General features: G+C 39.7%; 2 protein-coding genes across 2 annotated transcripts; both read left to right on the top strand.

Annotated features, from left to right (window-relative positions):
• The first annotated feature begins 69 nt into the window (after positions 1-69).
• LOC139737369 (ufm1-specific protease 2-like) lies at positions 70-21,953 on the top strand. The gene is made up of 14 exons (XM_071648046.1): positions 70-123; positions 4,057-4,222; positions 4,628-4,719; positions 10,324-10,537; positions 11,277-11,575; positions 12,151-12,238; positions 13,100-13,257; positions 13,943-14,045; positions 14,469-14,615; positions 15,205-15,338; positions 16,300-16,443; positions 17,695-17,797; positions 20,768-20,892; positions 21,851-21,953. The coding sequence occupies exons 1-14, from the start codon at positions 73-75 to the stop codon at positions 21,935-21,937; spliced, it is 1,911 nt and encodes a 636-aa protein (XP_071504147.1). The 5' UTR covers positions 70-72; the 3' UTR covers positions 21,938-21,953.
• On the top strand, positions 5,754-8,950 carry LOC139737344 (uncharacterized). The gene is made up of 2 exons (XM_071648022.1): positions 5,754-6,802; positions 8,776-8,950. The coding sequence occupies exon 1, from the start codon at positions 5,850-5,852 to the stop codon at positions 6,783-6,785; it is 936 nt and encodes a 311-aa protein (XP_071504123.1). The 5' UTR covers positions 5,754-5,849; the 3' UTR covers positions 6,786-6,802; positions 8,776-8,950.
• Positions 21,954-22,227: the final 274 nt, after the last annotated feature.

Consider the following 22,227-nt stretch of genomic DNA (forward strand, 5'->3'; position numbering starts at 1 on the left):
CTATTTATAAAATTTGATCAGAGCAAACGTTGTATTAATCGAGACAAATTTCATTTCTACGTCATCGTCAAGATGGCAGCGCCCTGTGGTCCTGGCGTTACGATTTTCTCTGGCGCTATTGAGGTATAGTTATCGTATTTTCTTCGACAAAGAGTAATGTAAACTTGTGTAAAGAGATTTATTGTTATTTTTTCAAGTTTTCTGTACAAGTTATTTGTTGGCTTGTCCTAACGGTACCACTTAAAAGCTGTTCGTTCCAATTCCATATGTGAGTGAAAGGTCAAACCTAAGTCCCATCCACGCTGAATCACGTTGGTTAGCCCCAGCTACACAGCTACAACTAAGAAAACTCGCTGATGCGCTGACGCTGCTAGTCCTGTGCCTGTCACAATGTGCAGGCTGTGGAACTTGGCTATACCCATAGCATGATAAAACCTTCATCATTTTAGCCTCTAGTAATGGCACTGGGAGGTCTAGGTCAAACTTCGTTACTCATCGGTATGGTAACGTACGGGTATGGATAGAATAGAAGCTATAGTAATACTCCGCAGCTCCAAGGCTGCCAACTCTCACTCATTTGACATTGAGAGTGAGACTCACTCATTTTGGTCCTTTCTCACTCTAAAACTTTATTTCATTTGCATGCATTTCTATTGATCTCACTCATTTTGACCCCTAAATTATAGCATTGGCCTATATGGGAGTCTCACTCTCAACTAGTTTCCAATGTTGGCAGCGCTGCAGCTCTGGCATGGCTCAAACCCCATCCAGGCATCTTAGGCCAAGTAAAAAAAGAAACCAGTTTCTCGTCCTCGCGCGCATCGATTTTGGCCGCCGCATCGATTTTTTTACTATTTACTATTTTCAAAATGGCGCTGAAAATACCAAGAAATTCATAATTCTCGTCCCAGCCCGCTCCCCGCCCGCATCGATTTTCAGTTGCCGCATCGACTTTTTTGATATTTACTATTTTTTCGGCCGTGTCTGTAACTTGCTAGCTGTCCAAATCGGTTCCCCAGGCCATCGCACGCATGAACACATTCGAATGTGTAGAGGCCCGTACACTCTGCTCTGTAACGTTGCATCTGATGGCGATGTATTTGAAGAGAAAATGAGTGCGCTTTTCCAGCAAATGTGGAATTATAAAATGGGTGTATCTACAAAATAAATAACTTTTCCACGGATTCTGGTTTGTATCGTATTTCTGCGGGATACTTTTCTTTACGACGTAAATTCACGGACACGGCCATGAATCGTAACATCTGTAGTGTGGTATACAGGGCAGGGGAAGCTCGGTATATAAAACGAACACTGCTATAACGAGATATCGGTTATTACGAGGAAATTTTCCCGGTCCCAAATTTCCTTCCACACAAGTCCATGTAAAATGCTACTCTTATAGCGAGATTGGCTATAACGAAATAACTGCTATAACGAGATAAATTTTGTGATTTTCAAACAAAGAAAAACATAGCCAATCAAACCTGATATAGCGAGGTAAAGCAAAATGTCTTCGGGTAAATCGCCTGTGCTATCACGGTCCGAGATTGTAAAGCTCGATGCGCCAAAAACTGTCTTGTACACACACATTTTCTTCATGACAGTTCACTCTACAGCTAGCACCGCGTGTTGTACGTGTATGTGTGTGTGTGTGTGTGTGCGCACTGATACATGCAGAAAATGTGGTGGGACGGCCGTATACATGACATCATCATGACATTTAGCAAGTGTGAGGCAATCTGATGCTGTGATTGGCTTTCTACGTAGGGAATTCCCCATCTACACACACACATGCAGTCATGTACATACAGAATGTGTCACACACACACACAGCATTGTGCAGACCATATTCAAGCTTTCCACACACAACACCCATACCATAACCACATACCAATCCACAGACGATCTTCACACAATCGCAAGCTATGTAGATTTACAAATTCAAACATCTATTCTACAATTAATAAGAAAAACATTCTTGATATCGGATTTCATTGGCGAAAAAACATCTTCTTACCCATAAAGGTGAGTAATTACCTCACACACATTAGCAAGTTATCAGTATTGATTGAAAGATGATGGGTAGTCCCACGTGTGCAAATTAATGTCTTTATGTTATGTTATGCCTTCTTTTATGCCTACTGATATAACGAGATATCGGCTAAAACGAGGAACACGACTCGTACCCGACCATCTCGTTATATCGAGTTTCCACTTGTACAATCATCATCCAAATGATGAGTGATTATCAAATGTCTTTTTAGAACATGAAGAAACATCTTTGTTTAATGCTATAATGCCATAAATCGTATCATTTTGACATCCATCTGCAATTGTACAAGCCAGTTTCCAGTTGAATGTGCTACAACACTACTGTGAAGAAATGCATATATACATACACTATACCAGCTGTGTGGACACAAAATGTCACAAACACAATAATAAATAAAGCAGTGTTTTGAATATCATGGAATTCATTTCAGTCGTACATTTGTTGAAAGACATGTTTTATACCTGTTTCAATTAATAGCACAATGCATCAGAATTGCAAGTACACTGGTATCAGAAATGCCATTACAACACTAAATACCAGTATTAAGATGGTCATTTTCCCTTGACATCTGTAATGGAAAGAAAAAGCAAAGGTATTTCTGCATGCATGAAGTTTCATTTCAAGTATGGTACATATATCTATTTGTTTGAAAATGTTTGAGAGTGCAGGCAAGACATACACTTGGGACCTGGTTTTTCATAACACAGCTACCACTTAACAGAGTGATATTTCATTTCATAAATTGGATATAGAAAATAGTAAAGCCCTCTCTCGTTACTTTTCTCAGAATTACCGGACGAGAAACACATATTACTTTGATTTTGACAATCCTCGAAAAAATAGTAAGATATCAAATAGTAAGGACCTCCCTCATCGCCTTGCTCAAAAAACCCGGACGAGAAACTGCTTTCTTTTTTTACTTGGCCTTAACGGCATTAGCTACGTTAGACCGATTGTATCTGTCTCTTCACGCGATCACGGTGAGCTTCTTATCCAGTGCTGGGACATGTATGGTCAGACATGTCCCAACATCACTCAGATAAGAAGCCCACTGTGAAGAAACAGATATTATCGGTCTAACCCCATCCCTGATTAATTACGAACGGTGTTCATTCTTGATTGGAATATGAACATGATGTCGGTCAAGTTTCTATGATATTGAAGTTTTGAAGCTAAAATTGTAAAAATTAAAAGTGTTCATGTCTCACAGTGAACAGGGAGAGTTCTCACTACATGTTTTACTTGTCAGTCAGTCAAGATATCCAAACACAATTTTTGTTGAAAATATCAAATTTATATTCAATGGCTCGATCAAAATTTCACAATGAATAGAACTAAAGTTTAACCACTGTCCTATGAAATTTTACCTAAAACACTCATTTTGATAGCTCCTACAAATCATTCTTGCCTCACCAAGTTTTCAGAATAGAGAGTACCATAATACAGTAATAAATTTCAGTACCTGGTATATGTAGTCTATTTTGAAATGTGTGGGGTTTTTTTTAATTCATTCTCATGATTTTGTGAGTCAACCAATATTTACATTATACATGTATGAACAGTGACTCTTTAAAATTGCATTTTTCTACTCCTGCGAGGAGGATACTAATTACTCCACAGAATCCACATGTCAGGATGTAAATACTGAGGTTTTAAAACTGGTGCGTAGGCCATTGAGTAGAAATCAGTAACATCACATTAAACACTCTATCTGTGACAGTAACACAAATTGTGATGTGGGTATCGTATCCAAAGTGGGAAATCACCAATTCTTCTCTTGAAAGTTTTATATCTTCAATACTTCTTACTCATTCTCTCAATGGGATTGTGGATGAAAATGGGAAAGTGATTCTATTTAAAATGGTCTTTTCTAAAATAAATTCATGTTTTCTTTGAATGTAGAATTACAGCAGAATTTGTCACATTGCATATAAATTCCTTTATTTTTGTCAGACCAATTGACCAAATCCTTGTTGTTGTCATTATTTATTTTTTCTTTATAGCAAATAAAGAATTTCAACTTTGCAAAGACACTGCTGCTGATTGGACCTGATAATGAAGGTTCAGGAAATGATGATGGACCGATCACCATCTTGAGCTGCTCTCAGCTGGCCGGGGGCAGAGATCTGGCAGAGGAAGCCATCATCATCAATTCCTTACTTCCAGCAGGTAGACAGATTTAAGCACCTTGGGAGGGAGTACATCCATCAAACTTCCTTATAGTATAAGACTTCCATATATAATAAATACGTCTACACAAACTCATGATCTTATTTGTTTTCTTTTAGTGTGTTCAATATCTTTTTATATGCTTTTTAATTCATTACAGTAGTATATTTATGCTTTGAAATATTAATGATTGTCAATGAGAAAAAAATGGTTTGTGAGTTATGCTACAAGTCTCAAACTTCCTTTCCAGCAAATGGATTTCTGTGCTACAGACTGTATGTTGATAGAGACATTGAAAAAAAAATAGAGTCATTGTGTCAGTATGCATATCATCCCAATTGTTTATATTGATTGTTTATTGATATTGCCCATCCTGAACTATGTGGTATGTTTTCGTTGTTGCAGGTGTGAATGTGCTGGGCCTTTTCCTAACTCAGTCTTCAACATCAACTCTACCAAGCTATGTCACTGAAATGCTCTCTGGTGAAATTGCGAAGGTGAAACACTGCAAAAAGAAGCTTCACTGCCTCATAGCATACATGCTATCTTATTCCATCCACTGAGTACATTGTGGTAGCGACTGTAGTATAACAATCCTGCCTCATCAGTACAGCATGGTCATCGTTGGTCACTAGAATAAGATTCGTGATTGCTCAATCGATACTTGTGCAAAATATTGAATCATATGGCAGTGATCATATGAAAAATAGTATATACCTGATGCATATCCTAATCATAATCTGTCACTCTTGATGCCTTTGAGAGGGAGATTATGAGAGAGAGAGAGAGAGAGAGAGAGAGAGAGAGAGAGACTAAGAGAGAGAGAGAGAGAGAGAGAGGGAGAGAGATGGGGAGAGATTGAAGGAGAGCAATTGCACAAATATAGATATGCTGAAATGTTCTATTTGTTTTTATCATTAGACAGCTGTCACAAAGTCATAGGATTCGATGACAATTTTCCATTTTATTTCGTGAGTTTACGCAAGAACTCACAGTGAGAGAGCCCGCTCAACGCGCGCGCAGTCATATCGCTTCTTCGCACGTTTTGCACGAGGGGCTAAGTTCCCTCATCGCAGTCTAAATCCAGTTTTATTCGTCCTTTTAACTGTGCATCTTCGCAATATCTTATCATATTGTGGATTGTTATTATTTATAGCTCAGTTAGAGCTGACTTTGCTTCGGAAGTGGATTTTTATTCACGAGATATCGCGGGATGGAAATTCCGCTTTCCGCTCCCCCACAGCATACAGCTAAGCCTGTCGTGGGTGGCACCACTAGTACGAGCGCCCTGCATACAGCTAAGTCTGTCGTGGCGATGGTGACTACAGCCGTGCATCATGAACCCAAGTGTTCGCCGGCTAGTATTAAGGCTCCAACAAAGAAAGAAGGGAATGGGAAAACCCTTAAAAAACCCACCAAACCGGGCCTAAGTAAGAAGGCAGCCCCCCCTAAAGAGAAGACGGACGCGGAGGTGCTTTCCCGCCTTTCTAAACTCGAATCCATGTTTGAAAAGGTCATGGATATACTGCCGTCTCAGCCTACTCGTATCCAACAACAGCAACTACGTGCCGGCCATGTTGGCACGGCTTGTACCGCAGAAAACCACGGTGGTGTGCCGTTTGGGGGCATGGATGTGTGTGCTACAGACGATAGTACGCAAGCACGCGGTACGCTGCACGACGACCACGGCGGCAGCAGCTACAGTGGGGATGAATGCGATTTCCCTGCGGCGGCAGCGGGTTACGCACCCGCAGAGCTCACGGGGCAGCCAGTACAAGTGCCATCCTTTGCTGCAAAATTTGCGGTCTCCGCCTGTGTGGGCGACCCTATCAATGACGAATTGGCAAATTCTACAAATTATCTCATCTCCCATTGTCTGGAGGAAAAATCTATGGAAGAGTCAGCGGCAAACTACCCAGCACCGAGCAATTGCCCCAACTTACTAGTCCCTAAAGTCAATCCAGTGATTTGGGATAATGTGACACAGACTACGCGCAGCAGAGACGTTAAGCTGCAGAGAGTACAGAAATCTCTTACCCGCGGGCTGTGTGCGTTCCTACAAACTCTTCCTACTGACTTGAACGAGGCGCAACAGGACGCACTCGCTTTACTCTGTAATGCCAATTACGAGATGAATTGCCTGAGAAAGGAGCTGATCAAGCCCGATATGAACGCTGCTTACGCACATCTGTGCAAGCCTACTACGCCCGTGACCGCGTTTCTATTCGGTGATGACTTGGGACAACGTGTAAAAGATCTCAAGGAGGAGAATAGGGCTGCCTTTAGTGTGGTTAAAGGCCAGGCTAAGAGATCTACTCATCAGCCGTACCACCCATACAAGCGCACGGCCAGCGGTGGATTCAGCCGGAAGCAATATCGGAGCGCAGGCTGGCTCGCAGCTGGCGATACATCCAGGCCTTTTTTAGGCCAGCAGCAGCGGGGATACAGACATTCAGCCCCGCACACGCAGACTCGCCCACCTCCAGCTCATGCGCACAACCGGGGGCAGAGCTACTCGACAGCAACCCCAGCCAAGCCAAACACTGTGTCACGGAGAAAGTAACTGCACTACCCAAGGAGGTAAGTTGCAGGCCTAGCTCTTGTTGTGGAAATACACAATCTACTCACACTGTACAGTCAGTTTTTGACATTGAACATGTAGATGTTCCATTAGACCTGCCCGTTGGGGGTCGATTGAGGCATTTTAGCAAACAGTGGAATCATATTACCACTGATCCTTTCATACTTGATGCAATTAGCGGTTACAAACTTGAATTTCAAGAGGCGTATAGCCCACCTCACAGAGGTAAACCGCCTTACCACTACAGAGTGGGTAATGCTGAGGAGAGCAAGATTGACATTGAAATTCGAAAACTGGCCGAGAAAGGCGTAATCGAAGAATGCCAGCATGTGGCTGGAGAATTTGTGTCCAATATCTTTACACGCCCAAAGAAAAATGGGGACATACGCCTAATTTTAGATTTATCGGACCTCAATGACAGTCTGAATGTACAGCATTTCAAAATGGATAACATCCATACGGCTACAACCCTAATTTCCCCTGGTTGTTACCTTGCCTCAATCGACCTTCGAGATGCCTACTACTCTGTCCCTGTTCACCCCTCATATCGCAAGTATTTGAGATTTGTCTGGCACGAGAAATGTTGGCAATTTAAGGTACTCCCCAATGGCCTTAGTACAGCGCCTAGGCTCTTCACAAAGCTTATGAAGCCGGTGTTCGCAAAGCTGCGACAGGCAGGCCACCTGGTTGTGGGGTATTTAGATGACACTCTCATAATCGGTGAAACTGAATCACAAGCACTAGAAGCGGTGCAAGCAACCACAAAACTGCTCTCTGACCTTGGTTTTGTCATTCATTCAGAGAAATCCATCCTAGAGCCTCAGCAACGGCTCCAATTTTTGGGGTTTATCTTGGATTCGGAAAGCATGACTATAACGCTCCCGCATGAGAAATGTCAAAATATCAGGGCAGTATGTGCGGAATTGCTAGGGAAACAAAACCCTACTATCAGGCAGGTGGCGCAGGTCATTGGGAAACTGATTGCTACTTTCCCTGCTATTCAATATGGCCCCCTCTTCTATCGTAACCTAGAAAGAGACAAAATTCTTGCACTAAAATCAAGCAAAGGGCATTTTGATCGACCTATGAATTTGTCTGAAGCTTCTAAACAGGAGTTAATGTGGTGGTTCAATAACATTCACTGCCAGTCGGCACCAATTAGTCGAGATCGGCCAGCTTTAGAGCTACGTACTGACGCCAGTGGGCAAGGATGGGGTGCCACTGATTTAAGCAGTGAAACTGGCGGTAGATGGGATGATCAGGAGATAGTGCATGCTCTAAACAATGAAATCAACTATCTTGAAATCTTAGCTGCAGGGCTTGGTTTGAAGTCATTTTGCGGCCACCTGCATGATACACATGTGCTCATTAGAACTGACAACACAACAGCTGTAGCCTACCTGAACAATATGGGAGGCATTAAATCTCGAGCCTGCGACAGGGCAGCACGAGACATTTGGGTTTGGTGTAAGGAAAGGAATATCTGGATCACAGCAGCCTATTTACCAGGTCGTGACAATACAGAAGCAGACAGGAGATCTCGTCATTTTAATGACAGAACAGAATGGATGCTGAATAAGAAAGTTTTTACTGATATCACTAAGAAATGTGGTACTCCCCAAATTGATCTTTTCGCGTCCAGACTCAATAAGCAGCTGCCTGCGTACGTTACGTGGCTGCCTGACCCAGATGCGGTTTCTGTGGATGCATTCACTCTGAATTGGGGTGATCTGTATTTCTACGCATTCCCTCCTTTCTGCCTCATCCCCAAATGTCTCCAAAAAATAGAAAACGACAAGGCACATGGTCTCTTGATTGTCCCAAACTGGCCTACGCAAGCGTGGTTTCCTCGCATGAGGAGAATGCTTAAAGATGAACCACTCTTAATTCCTAGACACAGGAATTTGATTACGCAACCAGTATCTGGGGAACCGCACCCTTTACACGCTTGCCTTGATCTGTTATGTTGCAGGTTTTGAAGCTGCCGTTCGAGAACTCTGGCATGAGCAGCAGAACGGTGGACATCTTGGCAGCATCTTGGAGGGCATCAACCCAAAGACAATATTGTACATATATAAGGAAATGGAGAAAGTTTTGTACACTTAAGAAGGAAAGTCACCTTCATGCCAAGATTAATTTTGTTTGGAGTTTTTTACACACATGTTTTATGAAGAGAACTTGAGCTATTCAGCTATTAACTCAGCACGGAGTGCACTTGCTACCTTTCTAGTGTTAGAGGATGAACAATTTACTGTCAGCACTCATCCGCTTCTCTCTCGTTTTATGAGAGGTGTGTTCCAGCTCAGGCCCCCAAGGCCGCGGTATTCGGAAATTTGGGACGTGAATATTGTTTTTAGATATTTGAGAAGTCTAGCTCCCGCTAACTCGCTTAGCTTGAAGCAATTAACGATGAAGCTGTGCATGTTACTGGCCTTGATATCCACCCAGAGGGTACAGACTTTGCATTGCCTGAATCTAGACAGCATGATTCTCAAACAATCTATGGTGTCATTCAAAGTTAATGAACATCTTAAGCAGTCTAGACCTGGGAATTTTGGATTGGACGTACTTTTGAAAGCGTACCCCCCAGACAGACGTTTGTGTGTAGTTACATACATTAAGGCCTACCTTCGGAGAACCAAAGAGATCCGAGGAGAGGAAAGTCATCTCTTCATTAGTTTTCGCAAGCCTTTCAAGAGAGTAACGGCACAGACAATTTCTCGATGGATCAAAGAAATCATGACTGGCGCTGGCATTGACACCACAATGTTCAGTGCACATTCAACCCGAGCAGCATCTAGCTCAGCAGCAAACAGGGCGGATGCACCTATTCCTCTGATCCTCGCAAAAGCAGGCTGGTCAAAAGAACGAACATTCCGTAAATTCTACGACAAACCTCTACAAGAAGAGGGACAGTGCCTGTCACAACTCATTGTGAGGGAATAATGGCCTCAGACCAAGGTAATTTGAGCTTACATTTTGCTTGCCATTGTGCATGCTTGAGTTTGTTCAGTTGGAACAAATGTGACTTCTGTGCTACAAAATCTCACTGTGAGTTCTTGCGTAAACTCACGAAATAAAATAGAAAGATTAAACGAGAACTTACCTGTTTGAAGTTTGATCTTTATTTTATGAGGGAGTTGGAGAAAGAATTCACAGTCCCTCCTCTCCCTTCCCATGGCATGAATACTATTACAAAATGTATAGATCAACTTCAAGTAAGTTCTCAATCTTTCCACTCTGACAGAAGTCACATCTTGTTGCTACGAAGTATGACTGCGCGCGCGTTGAGCGGGCTCTCTCACTGTGAATTCTTTCTCCAACTCCCTCATAAAATAAAGATCAAACTTCAAACAGGTAAGTTCTCGTTTAATCTCTCTATTATGCTCTGTACACTCGGTTGTACCCAAGCTCTGTGATAACCAGCAGTTAGTTTATGTAGGGACTTCATCCAATAAAATTCATCCCAGTTCTCTAGACATCTCTATCATCTGTGTCTGATCTGTTGCCCCTCCTTCAGAACTTGTTTTCTTGTGGTAGAGTGGTGCTGCTTTTCACCAATGAGGAGGACATTGTGCTGGAGGAAGCTGGACAGATCTTTGATGTAGAGACCCAGGAGCGACGGCCGTGTGATGTCAAAGTTGTGACCGATGTCGGTGATTTCACCAGAAATGTTCTGATGTTCAGAATCAGATCTACGATGAGCATGAAGTGCCACTACCAACAAAAGACAGGTATGATCATGCTGCTCTAACAGCAGGTGGGATTGTTGATATTGCATTGAAGTATCATTGTATTTCTCCTTTTTTTTGGGGGGGGGGGGGGTAGGTGTGGTGGGGAACTTTCTTTCTGTTAGGAATACTTTAAGATCATTACTGTGTGCTAAATTTAGAAGGAAATATGAAATATATATGGTGTGAATTATATATTTTGTTTAAATACCTGATGATCATTTGTGTAAGATAAAAGTGATTGATTATTAACCGCAAATTGTAAAGTTTGAGCCCTGACCTGTAAGACATTTAAATATATCTTTTCATGTGACATTATATGCAGATGCTATACATGGGCTGAGATTTGGTATTTCTTTGGGACAGGAATTAACTAAGGGCTGTCTGACATGCCACTTATGGGAAATCATGCCTTTCAACAATGTGATTCTACAGAGCCTTGGATGAACCAAATGATATTAACAATGAGTCTGCGACAGTACTAAACAGAAGTAAAAAGGTGATGTGACATCGGTGATATGCAATCAGGTTGATCTGTCATAATGCTGTTGTTTATTTCAAACTCACTTTGTAAACTTGTCTTTAAATGAAATGTATTTGTTTCAAGCCTGAATGGAGGATTCACAAAATTGCATTCTTAGAATGATATTGTAATGTAATTGCTAAAATGTTTGTGTGTCTTACATCCAGTCAGTACGGATGTACATTCATTGGATCATATTGTGTCTTTAATGCCATGCAGAGTTGCCAGATGTGTTTCTGTCACAGTACGCTCTCCTGAAGAACCAGCTGCAGTCCCCCACCACCCTATACCAGATCCAGGAAACAAGCATCCTTGTCAGTAATGGCTCTCCGCCATCTTCCTCCAGTGGTGGCAGTGGTGATGATGGTGCCGTGGTGATGGGGCCGGTATCCCCCGGGAACCGCATCCAAGATATACTCCAGCATAAGCAGGATGAAGGAGAGGATGATGGGTTTGGGGTGGCAGGAGGCAAAGGCGGGGCTGGAAAGAAGAACAAGAAGGTCAAAGTTGAGGGCCAGGTAATTATCAGGCACCATTCCAATTCATTACTATATTCTCGGTGAGAACTGCGAGACTCATTTTGGCTGCTGGTGGCATGTTAAATCAGTGTGTTTGTTCAGGTTGTTGATACACACACACACATAAGCAAAGTAATACCATTTCATCATGATTTTAAGCCAATTGTAACTTTGTAACTGCAACATTTAAATTTTTCTGAGCAAAGTAATATCTCTATTGATTGCCATTTTATAGATGTCATCCACTCACCTAAAGCGGCTAGAAATGAATGATGAGAATTTTCAAAGGATGATATCTTATTTCATGAATTTGTAAATTTAAGAGTTCAGTGCATATATAAGAAGTGACTGTAACCAACCTTCATCTTCATCATGCAGATGGAATGGACAGTTTATCATTGTGTTTTATTATTGTTGTGATTATGATGATGATGGTGGTGATAGTAGTAACATAAGTGATGGTGATGACAGTAGTAATTCTATCTTAACCATTACCATCATTACTAGCACAATATTATGTGTTGATTGAAGATTTACAATTATCATCATCATCATTGTCATCGTTTGCCATTTAGGTTCTAGATGTGGAAATTCTATTCAGAACTGGTACAGCACAGAACCAGGAAGAAGACGCACATGTGCCTATAGTACAGTACCAATCCTGTACGTTTGTCTTCTAGCATTCAACCTACTTCTATGTATTTATATTTTTTGCCATTTCCCAGGCATTTGAGTTGTAGCAGTAAAGGGAAATTACCTCAATGTTTTGTTTCTGCAGAAATATTAGTTGTATCAGTAGAGTGTGAGGATAATCCAATAGTTTGTACAAAAGCTATGAATCCTTAAAGTTTTGGTTAAATCCATGTACCATCATAACTAGATAAGATGACTAATGAATGGTACACCAATATGTGATTTCAGAGTTTGGCAATAATGTAAAGAAAATACAAAAAGACTTCAACACATTTCTATTTTTCTAGCATGATGACAGGGCACTTGACTTGCTTGTACATCTTTTACAAGACGGGGAAATGATAGTACTCCTAACACCTGTCAGTAACAAGTTGAAGGAATGTGTACATTTCTTATAAGGTGTCATTTTGTTGAATATCTGTACATTTTCTTTTTATTATTCTACTGTTGAGGCAAAGTATTTGCTCTGGGATTGCCATCTTATGATATACTCATCATAAGAAATGTCTTGGACATTGCAATGAATATTAGCATGGATGTTATGGAATCAAAATTTGAGATTTGAGATTCAGAATCTGTTTCTTCCTGCTTTCTTGACAAATTTTGGAGCTGCTGTCTGATTAAATGAGTTAACATTTATTTGGTGTTCATTCAGATGACACCGTATTGATTATTTGAATTTTTAAAGACTTCATACAATCTAAAGCATAGTCTGCGTGTTATGAATTTTAGACCATGTACTTTTGGGAGTACAATTAAGTAAAGACCAGGTTTCAAGTGATCATGCATTTTTCCCCTTGATGAAGCATTTTTTTTTTCACTGCACCATAGATCAGGCAGATATGCAAAGTCTGATGATGAGCCTTCCCCTGGATGTTGTTGTCATGGCACCTGCATCAGCACCTGTCTCCCATCTAGCTCCCATTTTCTTTGAGGGTGTGTGTAGACAGCTGAGAGCCATGGAGATGTGCATAGCAAGGCACTACATGGTAAGGCTTAGACCGATCATACACCACTTTCATCCAAGATATGTCTAGTGCTTTTTATCTCAGTGAAAGGGGGCAGAATTGGAATATATACTGCTCATACTTACTTTTTGTTTTGAAATGCCACAGTTTTCTAAAATGAAGATGTTTGTTTATTTTGCTTTGTAATATGGCATTTTTCAGTCAAGTGGTGGTAGCATAGAGGATCTCAAGCAGGCTGAATTAGTTCTTTCCCCAATGTAGATGCCTATTCTCTAGCATTTCAGTTTTCTCTATTCCTTTTTTGAACAAATTACTAGTAAAGTGTCCAATGGTTTTAGGTTTGATTCAAAGTGCAAAAATTAGAGAGAAAGAAAAAAAAAAGGAGAAAAATGTGAATAAAAATTATTAGTATAGCTCCATTTTAAGCTAGCCAGGATGTGACCCACTCCAGAGGAGGAGAAGAGGGGTGCAGGCTCAGGAGAACAAAGAAATAGAAAAGCTGCTGTAGTCCATATCAACTACTAGAAGCTCCTCCCAATGTAACTGCAAGACTGTATATAAAATGTTAAACTTCAAAGGACTTGCAAAAGGAGGCTGCTGCATGCATTGAGGATGATGAGGGAAATATTAGAGTGTGTTGTTTTGATGAAGGTATTCTATTATTTCTATTCATCTTTCTCTCTATTCTCCCTTCTCCCTCTCTCAGGAACACGATATATGCCAACCCCAGCCGTATCACTTCCAGCCTTCCAGCCTGCCCCACCTTATTACTGTTGTCTATCCAGTTGGTGTGAATGATGCAAGTTTAGGTAAGCTAATTTTTTCCCCTTTTTTTCTGTTTTTTGGAAATGGCATGTTTTGATCACTTTCTCCTGATTCACACAGTGGGAAGAGAGAGTGTGTGTGTATTTGATAGTGGACAAAGCTACTTTGCCTTTATTTGTCTCTTTTTGCATCCTCTCATGTTTCTACCTTGAAATTAATACAACTTTTATATCCTTTGAGTAGATTCTATATTCTATGATACCTGTACCATTTATATCACATTTGTTTGTTGGTTTTTTTTTCTTTCACAAAGGTATTGAGACCTGACTCTCAAACTGCATTGAGATTACTCACACTTCCATACACAGCAAATTTGCAGTTTATGTGATATTACTCCAGCAAGCATCTCCAAGTGGTAAAATCACTGCATATTTCTTTGCCGTTGTTGTTTCTACCTGACCCCAAAGTGTCCACCAGGCAGTCCCTACACCAGCAGTTCATCCTCCCACTGGACAGGCCCCTGCTGAGGAGGTGTAATGCGTTCGTCTTTCCAGAGGACAGCAAGAGTCGGGTCTACCTCATGAATACCCATGTGGGGCTGTCCCCCTCCGGAGGTGAGAATTGAGCAGAGTGGATGCACCCTTTTGAGTCATGTTTGTGAGATGAAGTCGTGGGATTCAGCTGTCACAGTTTTTATATTTGATACCTATGCAACCTTGCTGTATCGTAATTTACTAACCTAAGGTTTTGATATTGCTAACTTACATGTCATTTATATAGATTCTCCAAGACCAAGCCCTGACAGTCATATACTGTAAAGCAAGATATTTTCGCGGCATGAAATTTTTCACAAATTGGAGCCAATGGCCTATTTCGATGCCTGAAATTTCCGCAACTTGCCACTTGCATTAAATGCATGTAGTGTAGACAAAAACTTCACATGCATTTTGATTTTGAAGATTTTGACTTTTGCAAAATTCACCAAGTTGAAATGCACTTGAACATTTCTGGTTTTACAGTAGTCATGATTTTTTTTTTAGCTTCTGTCAAACGGCACAGATTTTCTGTAAATAATGAATTATCGTTTTGGTGCTTTTGCTCAAGATAAAAGTTTCTCTAAAGATGAGTTTTCAGCAATATGATTTCCTTCTTTCTCTAACCTCCGTCCTCTCTTCCCTCTCCCCTTCCAATCATCCCCTCTAGTGGCTGGTGGAAAGCAGTCCATCGTCTTTGGCAACTACACTTACCACCACTACATGCAGGACCACTTTAATGACGACAAGTGGGGCTGTGCCTACAGATCATTGCAGACGCTGTGTTCCTGGTTCAAGTTACAGGTGAGCTGTGCCACTGTGGTATAGAGAGTGATATGTTGTTTAAGTGTGTAGTATTCAAAACAGCCTGTCTTTCCAACACAAATCACCAAACTAGGCGTCTCAGCAATTAATTGCATATTTCTCACCAAGAGTGGTGATATGAAGTCCACAATTTTCACATCTTTTCTTCTTCTTTTTATTAGTGGAAAAATGAGCAAAGAAAATGGGATTCCGTAGGGATTCAAACCCAAGACCTCCGGATTGCTAGCCCGGCGCTCTACCAACTGAGCTATAGAAAGTCCTAGTTCAGTGTTCGTCCCAGAAACCCTAAATTCTCAATGCTTGAATATTCAGAAGCTATAGCAGTGTGTATGTGTGTGACACACATGTACACATTTAAACCTGCCATAAACGTGAAGGATAATTCAACTTGGGTATAAATGCAAGGGATCACTGAAGTGATGCAGCTTTTTGAGTATGTAACAAATGCAAACAGAAGGAAACTGACCAGAAATGAATATAATTTATTAGTGGAGAAATGAGCAAAGAAAATGGGATTCCATTGGGATTCGAACCCGAGACCTCCGGATTGCCAGCCCATTGCTCTACTGACTGAGCTATCTTTTTTTTTTTAGTGCAATACTGTCCAAGCTGGTGAAGTGTTACCGTGAATTCTTACATAGAAATAATTTTTGATCCATAATGATAACATGTATAATATTTCTCAGTTCCTAGAAATATAGAATGTTATTTTCTTTTTAATGCAACCTTCCCCTTCCCTTGACTGAATGACAGATGATGCAATGGTAGTAGATGAAAACTAAAAGATATGAACAATGTGTCGTGTACCATTGATAATAATTCAAAAAATATTCAAGATCATAAATATGCTCCCTATCTGTTTGATTGTTGGTTTGTTATTTTGCAAAAAATTGTGTGTAGTTGCTAAATGGAGATAAATTTGATTTTCATATTCGACCAGGGTTATGTAGACCACACCATCCCCACCCACAAGGAGATCCAACAAGCATTGGTGGATGTTGGTGACAAGCCAGCCAAATTTGTCAGCTCTCGGCAATGGATCGGCTCCATTGAAGTTGGCACTGTGCTCAACCAGCTCCTAGGGGTAAGAAACAAAAAGCAAGAAACAAACAGAAACAAAGAGAACACACATGCAAAACAACAATGCAGCCATAAAAAAAAGAACAGTACATAGAGAGGAGACTATTCGGTATGATTAATTCACCTCAGGTTAGGTAAATTCTGTTAATTAGTTCAAGATCTCATTCTTGAAATCTAATCCCAAGATTGAGCCAGCTGATAGACAGTGAGCATGTGGTTTTGTCTTTTAACCAGTGTATATTATACTTGACAGTTCACAGGAAATAATCTAGTCTGATTGCTACAGTGGACTCCCGTTATAACAAAGTCCTCGGAACCGGCAGATTTCTTTTGTTATCTCAGAATTTCGTTATAACTAAACAAATAAACAATAAAAATATATAGAGTGGATAATGAATAGATGCGGCCTGAATTTTTACTTCGTTGTAACCGGAATTTCGTTATAACTGTGTTCGTTATAACGGGAGTGCACTGTACTTGGTCATACTCTTGTACAGGCTGGAAGGGAGAGATACTCCCTCATCACTCTGACCAGACGAATAATATTTAACGACATGGACACAAGTTATTGATGAATATTTGGGGAAAATGACAACAGTGGGATTTACCAATCCAGCATCATCACTGCCTCTGCATGCAGTGTTTATGACGTCCATTTGGCAACAAAAGGATAAATTGATCAGCTGGACAAAACTTTCTTCTTTAATGCATGAGGAACAATGATACAAAATAGGATAGTGTGAGTGCTACATGGTTATCACCAGTATTGGGCAGCTTTATCAGAATGTGCCAACCAGCCCAATATCTTTGGGATATTTACTAGACCTTGCTCTCATGAAAATGGCATTGAAATCTACTTAAAAGAACCATATGTATGAAAGTAGAACTAGAAAGTATCATGATTGATTTTGTAATGATGAATGTATGTCCAATTACAGATATTTTGTGCCAAAATGTGGGTGGGGACAGAGAAATACAGTCTGTGATGCAAGTGCCGCCATAACACTATGTTTTAGCAGAACATGCTTTTGGGACAATAATTTAATTTTTCATTTCAGTCGTTACCTATGAATTAAAGTTGACAGTATCATTTGCCTGACTATATGTACAGAGTGTACTAAGATTTGCAGCTTCTTCTATTACTTTGAATATGAGACTGAAATGGAAGCTGTCCTCAATTTAACTCGAGCTTGGCTACTGCACCGTCCAACTAAATCCATACTGTTCATCAATATCATGATTCGTTGCCTTCCAGATAACAAGTAAGATCATGTTCGTCCCCAACGGAGAGGAGCTTGCTACCAAGGGAAGGGAACTAGCTCTCCATTTTGAGGTGCAAGGAACCCCAGTCATGATTGGTACGTTTCTCTCCGCAGTGCATCCCCAATAAGATACCTTGATGAAAATGGTTCAAAGGCCACCTTTGTGTCAAACTGCTGGTATGATGGTAGTTGGTGTACAGGTCTGTTTATGGGCAAGTCCAAGATAACACGCGCGTTACATACAGGACATTCAGAGACTTTTATGACCTGAAAAATAGTGTTAATGGCCTTTGATCATATTGAACTTTATCATGGTGATTGATATTTAAGAGAAGTATAATCATGTAAAAAATAGAGAAAAATGACCTGGACAATTGTATTCTAGAAGAGAAAATATGTGCCGTTATGTGTGGGACCAGAAAAATTTTGTTTTTTTGAACATTTTTTTCAACCTCAAAACTCTCTGAAAGTATTTCATTCTACAACTTGTAATTCACTGTGATGAAAGTCACAACAATAAAGATTATCACAGGTAAGTTTCATGTCATTAGGCAAAAAGCTCTAATTACAGGTTCTAATTAAAGACAGACATGACGTGTTACGTATGGGACAGTTACGTATGGGACACTTTGTCCCCCATTCATTTAGTGTGTGGAGAACCATGTTTATGGGTATTTTGCATAATCATTGAAGTAAAATCAGTTGAAACTACTCAAATACTGATCCAGATTGTCAAGGAAACAATATTCCCCAAATATTCACCATCATAGTCATATTCAATCATATATTTATATTTTTATGACCAACCTGAGTATGCATGCCCTTTGTCCCCCATTCGTTTAGTGTGTGGAGAACCATGTTCATGGGTATTTTGCAAAATAATTTTGCAAAATACCCATAAACAAATTTTTGCATAATTATTGAGGTGGAATCAGTTGAAATTACTCAAATATTGATCCAGATTGTCAAGGGAACAATATCCCCCAAATATTTACCATCATAATCATATTCAATCATATTCTATATTTTTTATGACCAACCTGAGTATGTATGCCCTTTTTTTATCAGGATAGTTACTACTAAAAAAATGAATAGTTTAAAGTGTTAACTTCCATTGATGAAGGGCAGTTTGCCATTTAGTTTCAATAAAAAACAACTTGACAAAAGAAATATTAATTTTGATAGATGAGCAATACCTGATGCGTGGAATTCCAGTAATAGAGTATATGTATGATGTCTGTCTAGCTGTCAGGACATTGATTTGAGTCACACCTCAGTATGTATACCTCAGTATGTATACCCATGAATTTTGTTGTGGCTACTATTGAAAACTGAATAAGGACAATTTGTGTATCACTTGCAATTAAAAAAAAAAAAAAATCATTTTACTTTTTTTTTTATATCACAACCGTTTCAAATTGGATCTCCATCAAATTATCTTTGAATTCCTCTAGTCTTAGAATTGTATGCTCTTTAGTAATTCATATTATTGGTTTCCAGTCATCTCATAAGATGTTCAAAACTGAATTCCCATTTCTACAAAAACTATACCATCCCTTTAATGCTGATTTTCATAAGTGTATTTTGCCATCTTCCCCTCCCTCTTTCTGAAAATTGTTCAGTCAAGTACATGTATTGTTTCACGTGTCTATAACTCAAAAAGTATCTACAAAGTTGGGATGCTTTCTTCAGGATGATTGACCATTTGTGTACTGAGAGACCTTCCCAGCTAGCTACATGCATTTACATGCAATGTATATGAGGATGTCCCACACGTAACGCATTTGTCCCATACGTAACATTATTTCAATGCCTAATAAAAAATATTTCTTATACTGTTTTTTCTTTCTTCTATGGTATTTAATTTCTCTATACAATAAATTAGAACTTTACAAAAGGGCATTCAAATAACCTTAGCAATTTCAGAAAAAACCTAAAAAAATGACCTCATTTTGTTACGTATGGGACATCTCATGATAGGACACGAGCTAATTTGCATAATCATTTGCATAATCCCTAAATTTTCATACCAAGTTAAACTATTTGATGAACTTCTTATGTCCACATATTAATCAAATATCATTTGCTTTCCTTTGAATAAATATGAATTTTTATAAATGTCCCATATGTAACGATGTGTTTTACATTCATGCAAATGAAGCCCTTGAAATTTGCATAAATTTACATAATATCATTTTTTCCTCCATGGAAATCAAAACTTCAACTCATAAGCTTCAAAATGATACCAAATATATCAATATTGAGCAAAGATGAAATTTTGCCTTCTGAGGGGACCTTATCTTGGACTTGCCCTTATGCAGACAGCTAGTATATTACCTCATAGAAAAAATTGCGTGTAGTGTCGTCAATCAGAATTAAGAGCCAAAGTGCAATTCACTCTATGTTTAATTTGACTTTAATGAACAGAATGGTAAACGTTTCATCAATGTCAGACAATAAGATTGAGAAGTTAACCCGTTGGGGATGAGTCCCGAGTATACTTGGGCAGGTGTCTATGGGAAATGTGTGTTGTAGCAAAATCAACCTGTCCTCAATGGGTTAAGGGAATTTTACAAATGTACATGTTTTCACCACAAAATAGCAATTGTGAAAACTACTTCTGCAAATTAGCTGATATGTTGATTTCAGCTCACAGCTGTCCATTTGGTTCATGCACTGAAATTTCCTAATGTCATATTTTTATTCATTTTTTGGGGAGTCTACAACCCTTGCCATGAAAATATGCCAATCTATTGCAATACAAACCAAACTGAAGGATACATTAATTGTATCTTCCCTTGATTTCTTGTCAACAACAACAACAACAACAACAACAACAACAACAACAACAACAACAACAACAACAACAACAACAACAACAACAACAGCAGCAGCAGCAGCAGCAACAGCAGCAACAACAACAACAACAACAAGGATAGATAATTATGCACATGTCATTCAGATTAATGTATGTATGTCTAAGTCAGAAGTTGCTAGGAGGGTCATCGGTAGTCGACAATCAGACTGATGTGTTTCATGTTCAAACTGAAATCTCTCCTGTGTCAGGTGGTGGCGTCCTTGCCCACACGATCCTGGGAGTGGACTTCAATGAGAAGACTGGTGACCTGAAGTTTCTCATCCTGGATCCCCACTACACGGGTGGCGAGGATCTGAAGATCATACAAGACAAGGTGAGGTGTTGTGGTGGCTACCAGTCTTCCTTTGCTGGAGGTCCTCTTTGGAAAGTTTTGTCAATTGCCAATGGCACCAGATGACAAATGACCATCAAGTGAATACTTTCTACCTCTGGGGGAAATATTGACAGAACATGTAGGAAGTTTTTGTCATGACCTTGCTGGAATTCAGCAATTAAAAACAAAAAGTGTCAATTATTGTGCCTTTGATCTTTACTTTGATACTAATCATTCAATTGTGATCAGAATTTTGTTGCTTGAACCAGATATGATTGGTAAACATTGTCGAAATGATACATATTGTCGTTATATTGCTATCAGTTGAAATTTGATCGTCCATTATTACTCGCACATTTTCATCCATTATTACTCACGACTCCTCCTTTCCAGCACTCCTTTTCATTGTAGAAAGAGAGCATCATCGTGTCTCTTAAAACAAAAGGAAGGTAGAAATTGCAATTAATTACCTAATGGGTTAATTATATGTAATATGCTATAAATGAAGAATTCCAGTAGAAGCTTATTTCCTTAGATTAAAACAGAGCAAGCAAAAAAAAAAAAAGTCAAACAGAATAAAGTAACAGATAATACATTTATTATGTAATACAGATATGATTTTCCTTACCTGAACAATTGCCTACAGCTGTTATAAAGACATCCTGCAAAAATCCTGTGTTTGTTTGTGTATTCATTAGTTTCTTTTTTTGTATGGGGAGTTGGGGGTTGCGGTTTGTGTTCTTTTTTTTCCCCTCTTTTTTGTTTTCGTTCATAGAAAACAGTTCACAGTGGTGCAAGAGTTGAATTTTGCATGGCGATGTACTCAACCTGATGTAAATAGATGACACTAATGCTAGACTAGCCACGCAACATCCTATGTTTATGATAGTAATGCATCTTTACCAGTCCTCGATGATTTACAGTAAAATTTATTTCTCCATCCCTCTCCTTTCCCCAGGGCTGGTGTGGATGGAAAGGCATTGACTTCTGGGACAAGACAGCCTACTACAACCTCTGCCTCCCTCAAAGACCCCGGGAACTCTGAGAAGATCTCTGCTCCCACTCCCCTGCATACGGACACGGGATGATGCACTGCTCTGCACGTAGAGTTTCACTTTCAACCTCTTAGATTGGGGCACAATAGACCAGTTTCACTAATATGTTCGTAGTGTAGACAATTATTGTGTTCTGTTTTGTTTTGTCTATACAGACCTAATTACCATCTCCATAATTCACCTGTTCCTGATGAATGCACTTCAGTAGGCCCTACATGGAAACCAGTTGGCATGCATGCAGTTGTTACTGTGTCAGGCAAGCCTTTACACAAGTTGTTTT

The sequence above is a fragment of the Diadema antillarum genome, unplaced genomic scaffold (genome assembly GCF_040938485.1).
Source record: "Diadema antillarum isolate AM-2024a unplaced genomic scaffold, OU_Dant_1.0 seq00000690_RagTag, whole genome shotgun sequence".
Classification (NCBI taxonomy): Eukaryota; Metazoa; Echinodermata; class Echinoidea; order Diadematoida; family Diadematidae; genus Diadema; species Diadema antillarum.

Bases quoted from the DNA above. Each gene is read 5' to 3' on its own strand.
- LOC139737369 (XM_071648046.1), top strand. From the start codon at position 73: ATGGCAGCGCCCTGTGGTCCTGGCGTTACGATTTTCTCTGGCGCTATT. The intron at 11,576-12,150 runs GTAATTATCAGG...TTTGCCATTTAG, and splicing joins AGGTCAAAGTTGAGGGCCAG to GTTCTAGATGTGGAAATTCT. The intron at 20,893-21,850 runs GTGAGGTGTTGT...TCCTTTCCCCAG, and splicing joins TGAAGATCATACAAGACAAG to GGCTGGTGTGGATGGAAAGG.
- LOC139737344 (XM_071648022.1), top strand. From the start codon at position 5,850: ATGGATGTGTGTGCTACAGACGATAGTACGCAAGCACGCGGTACGCTG.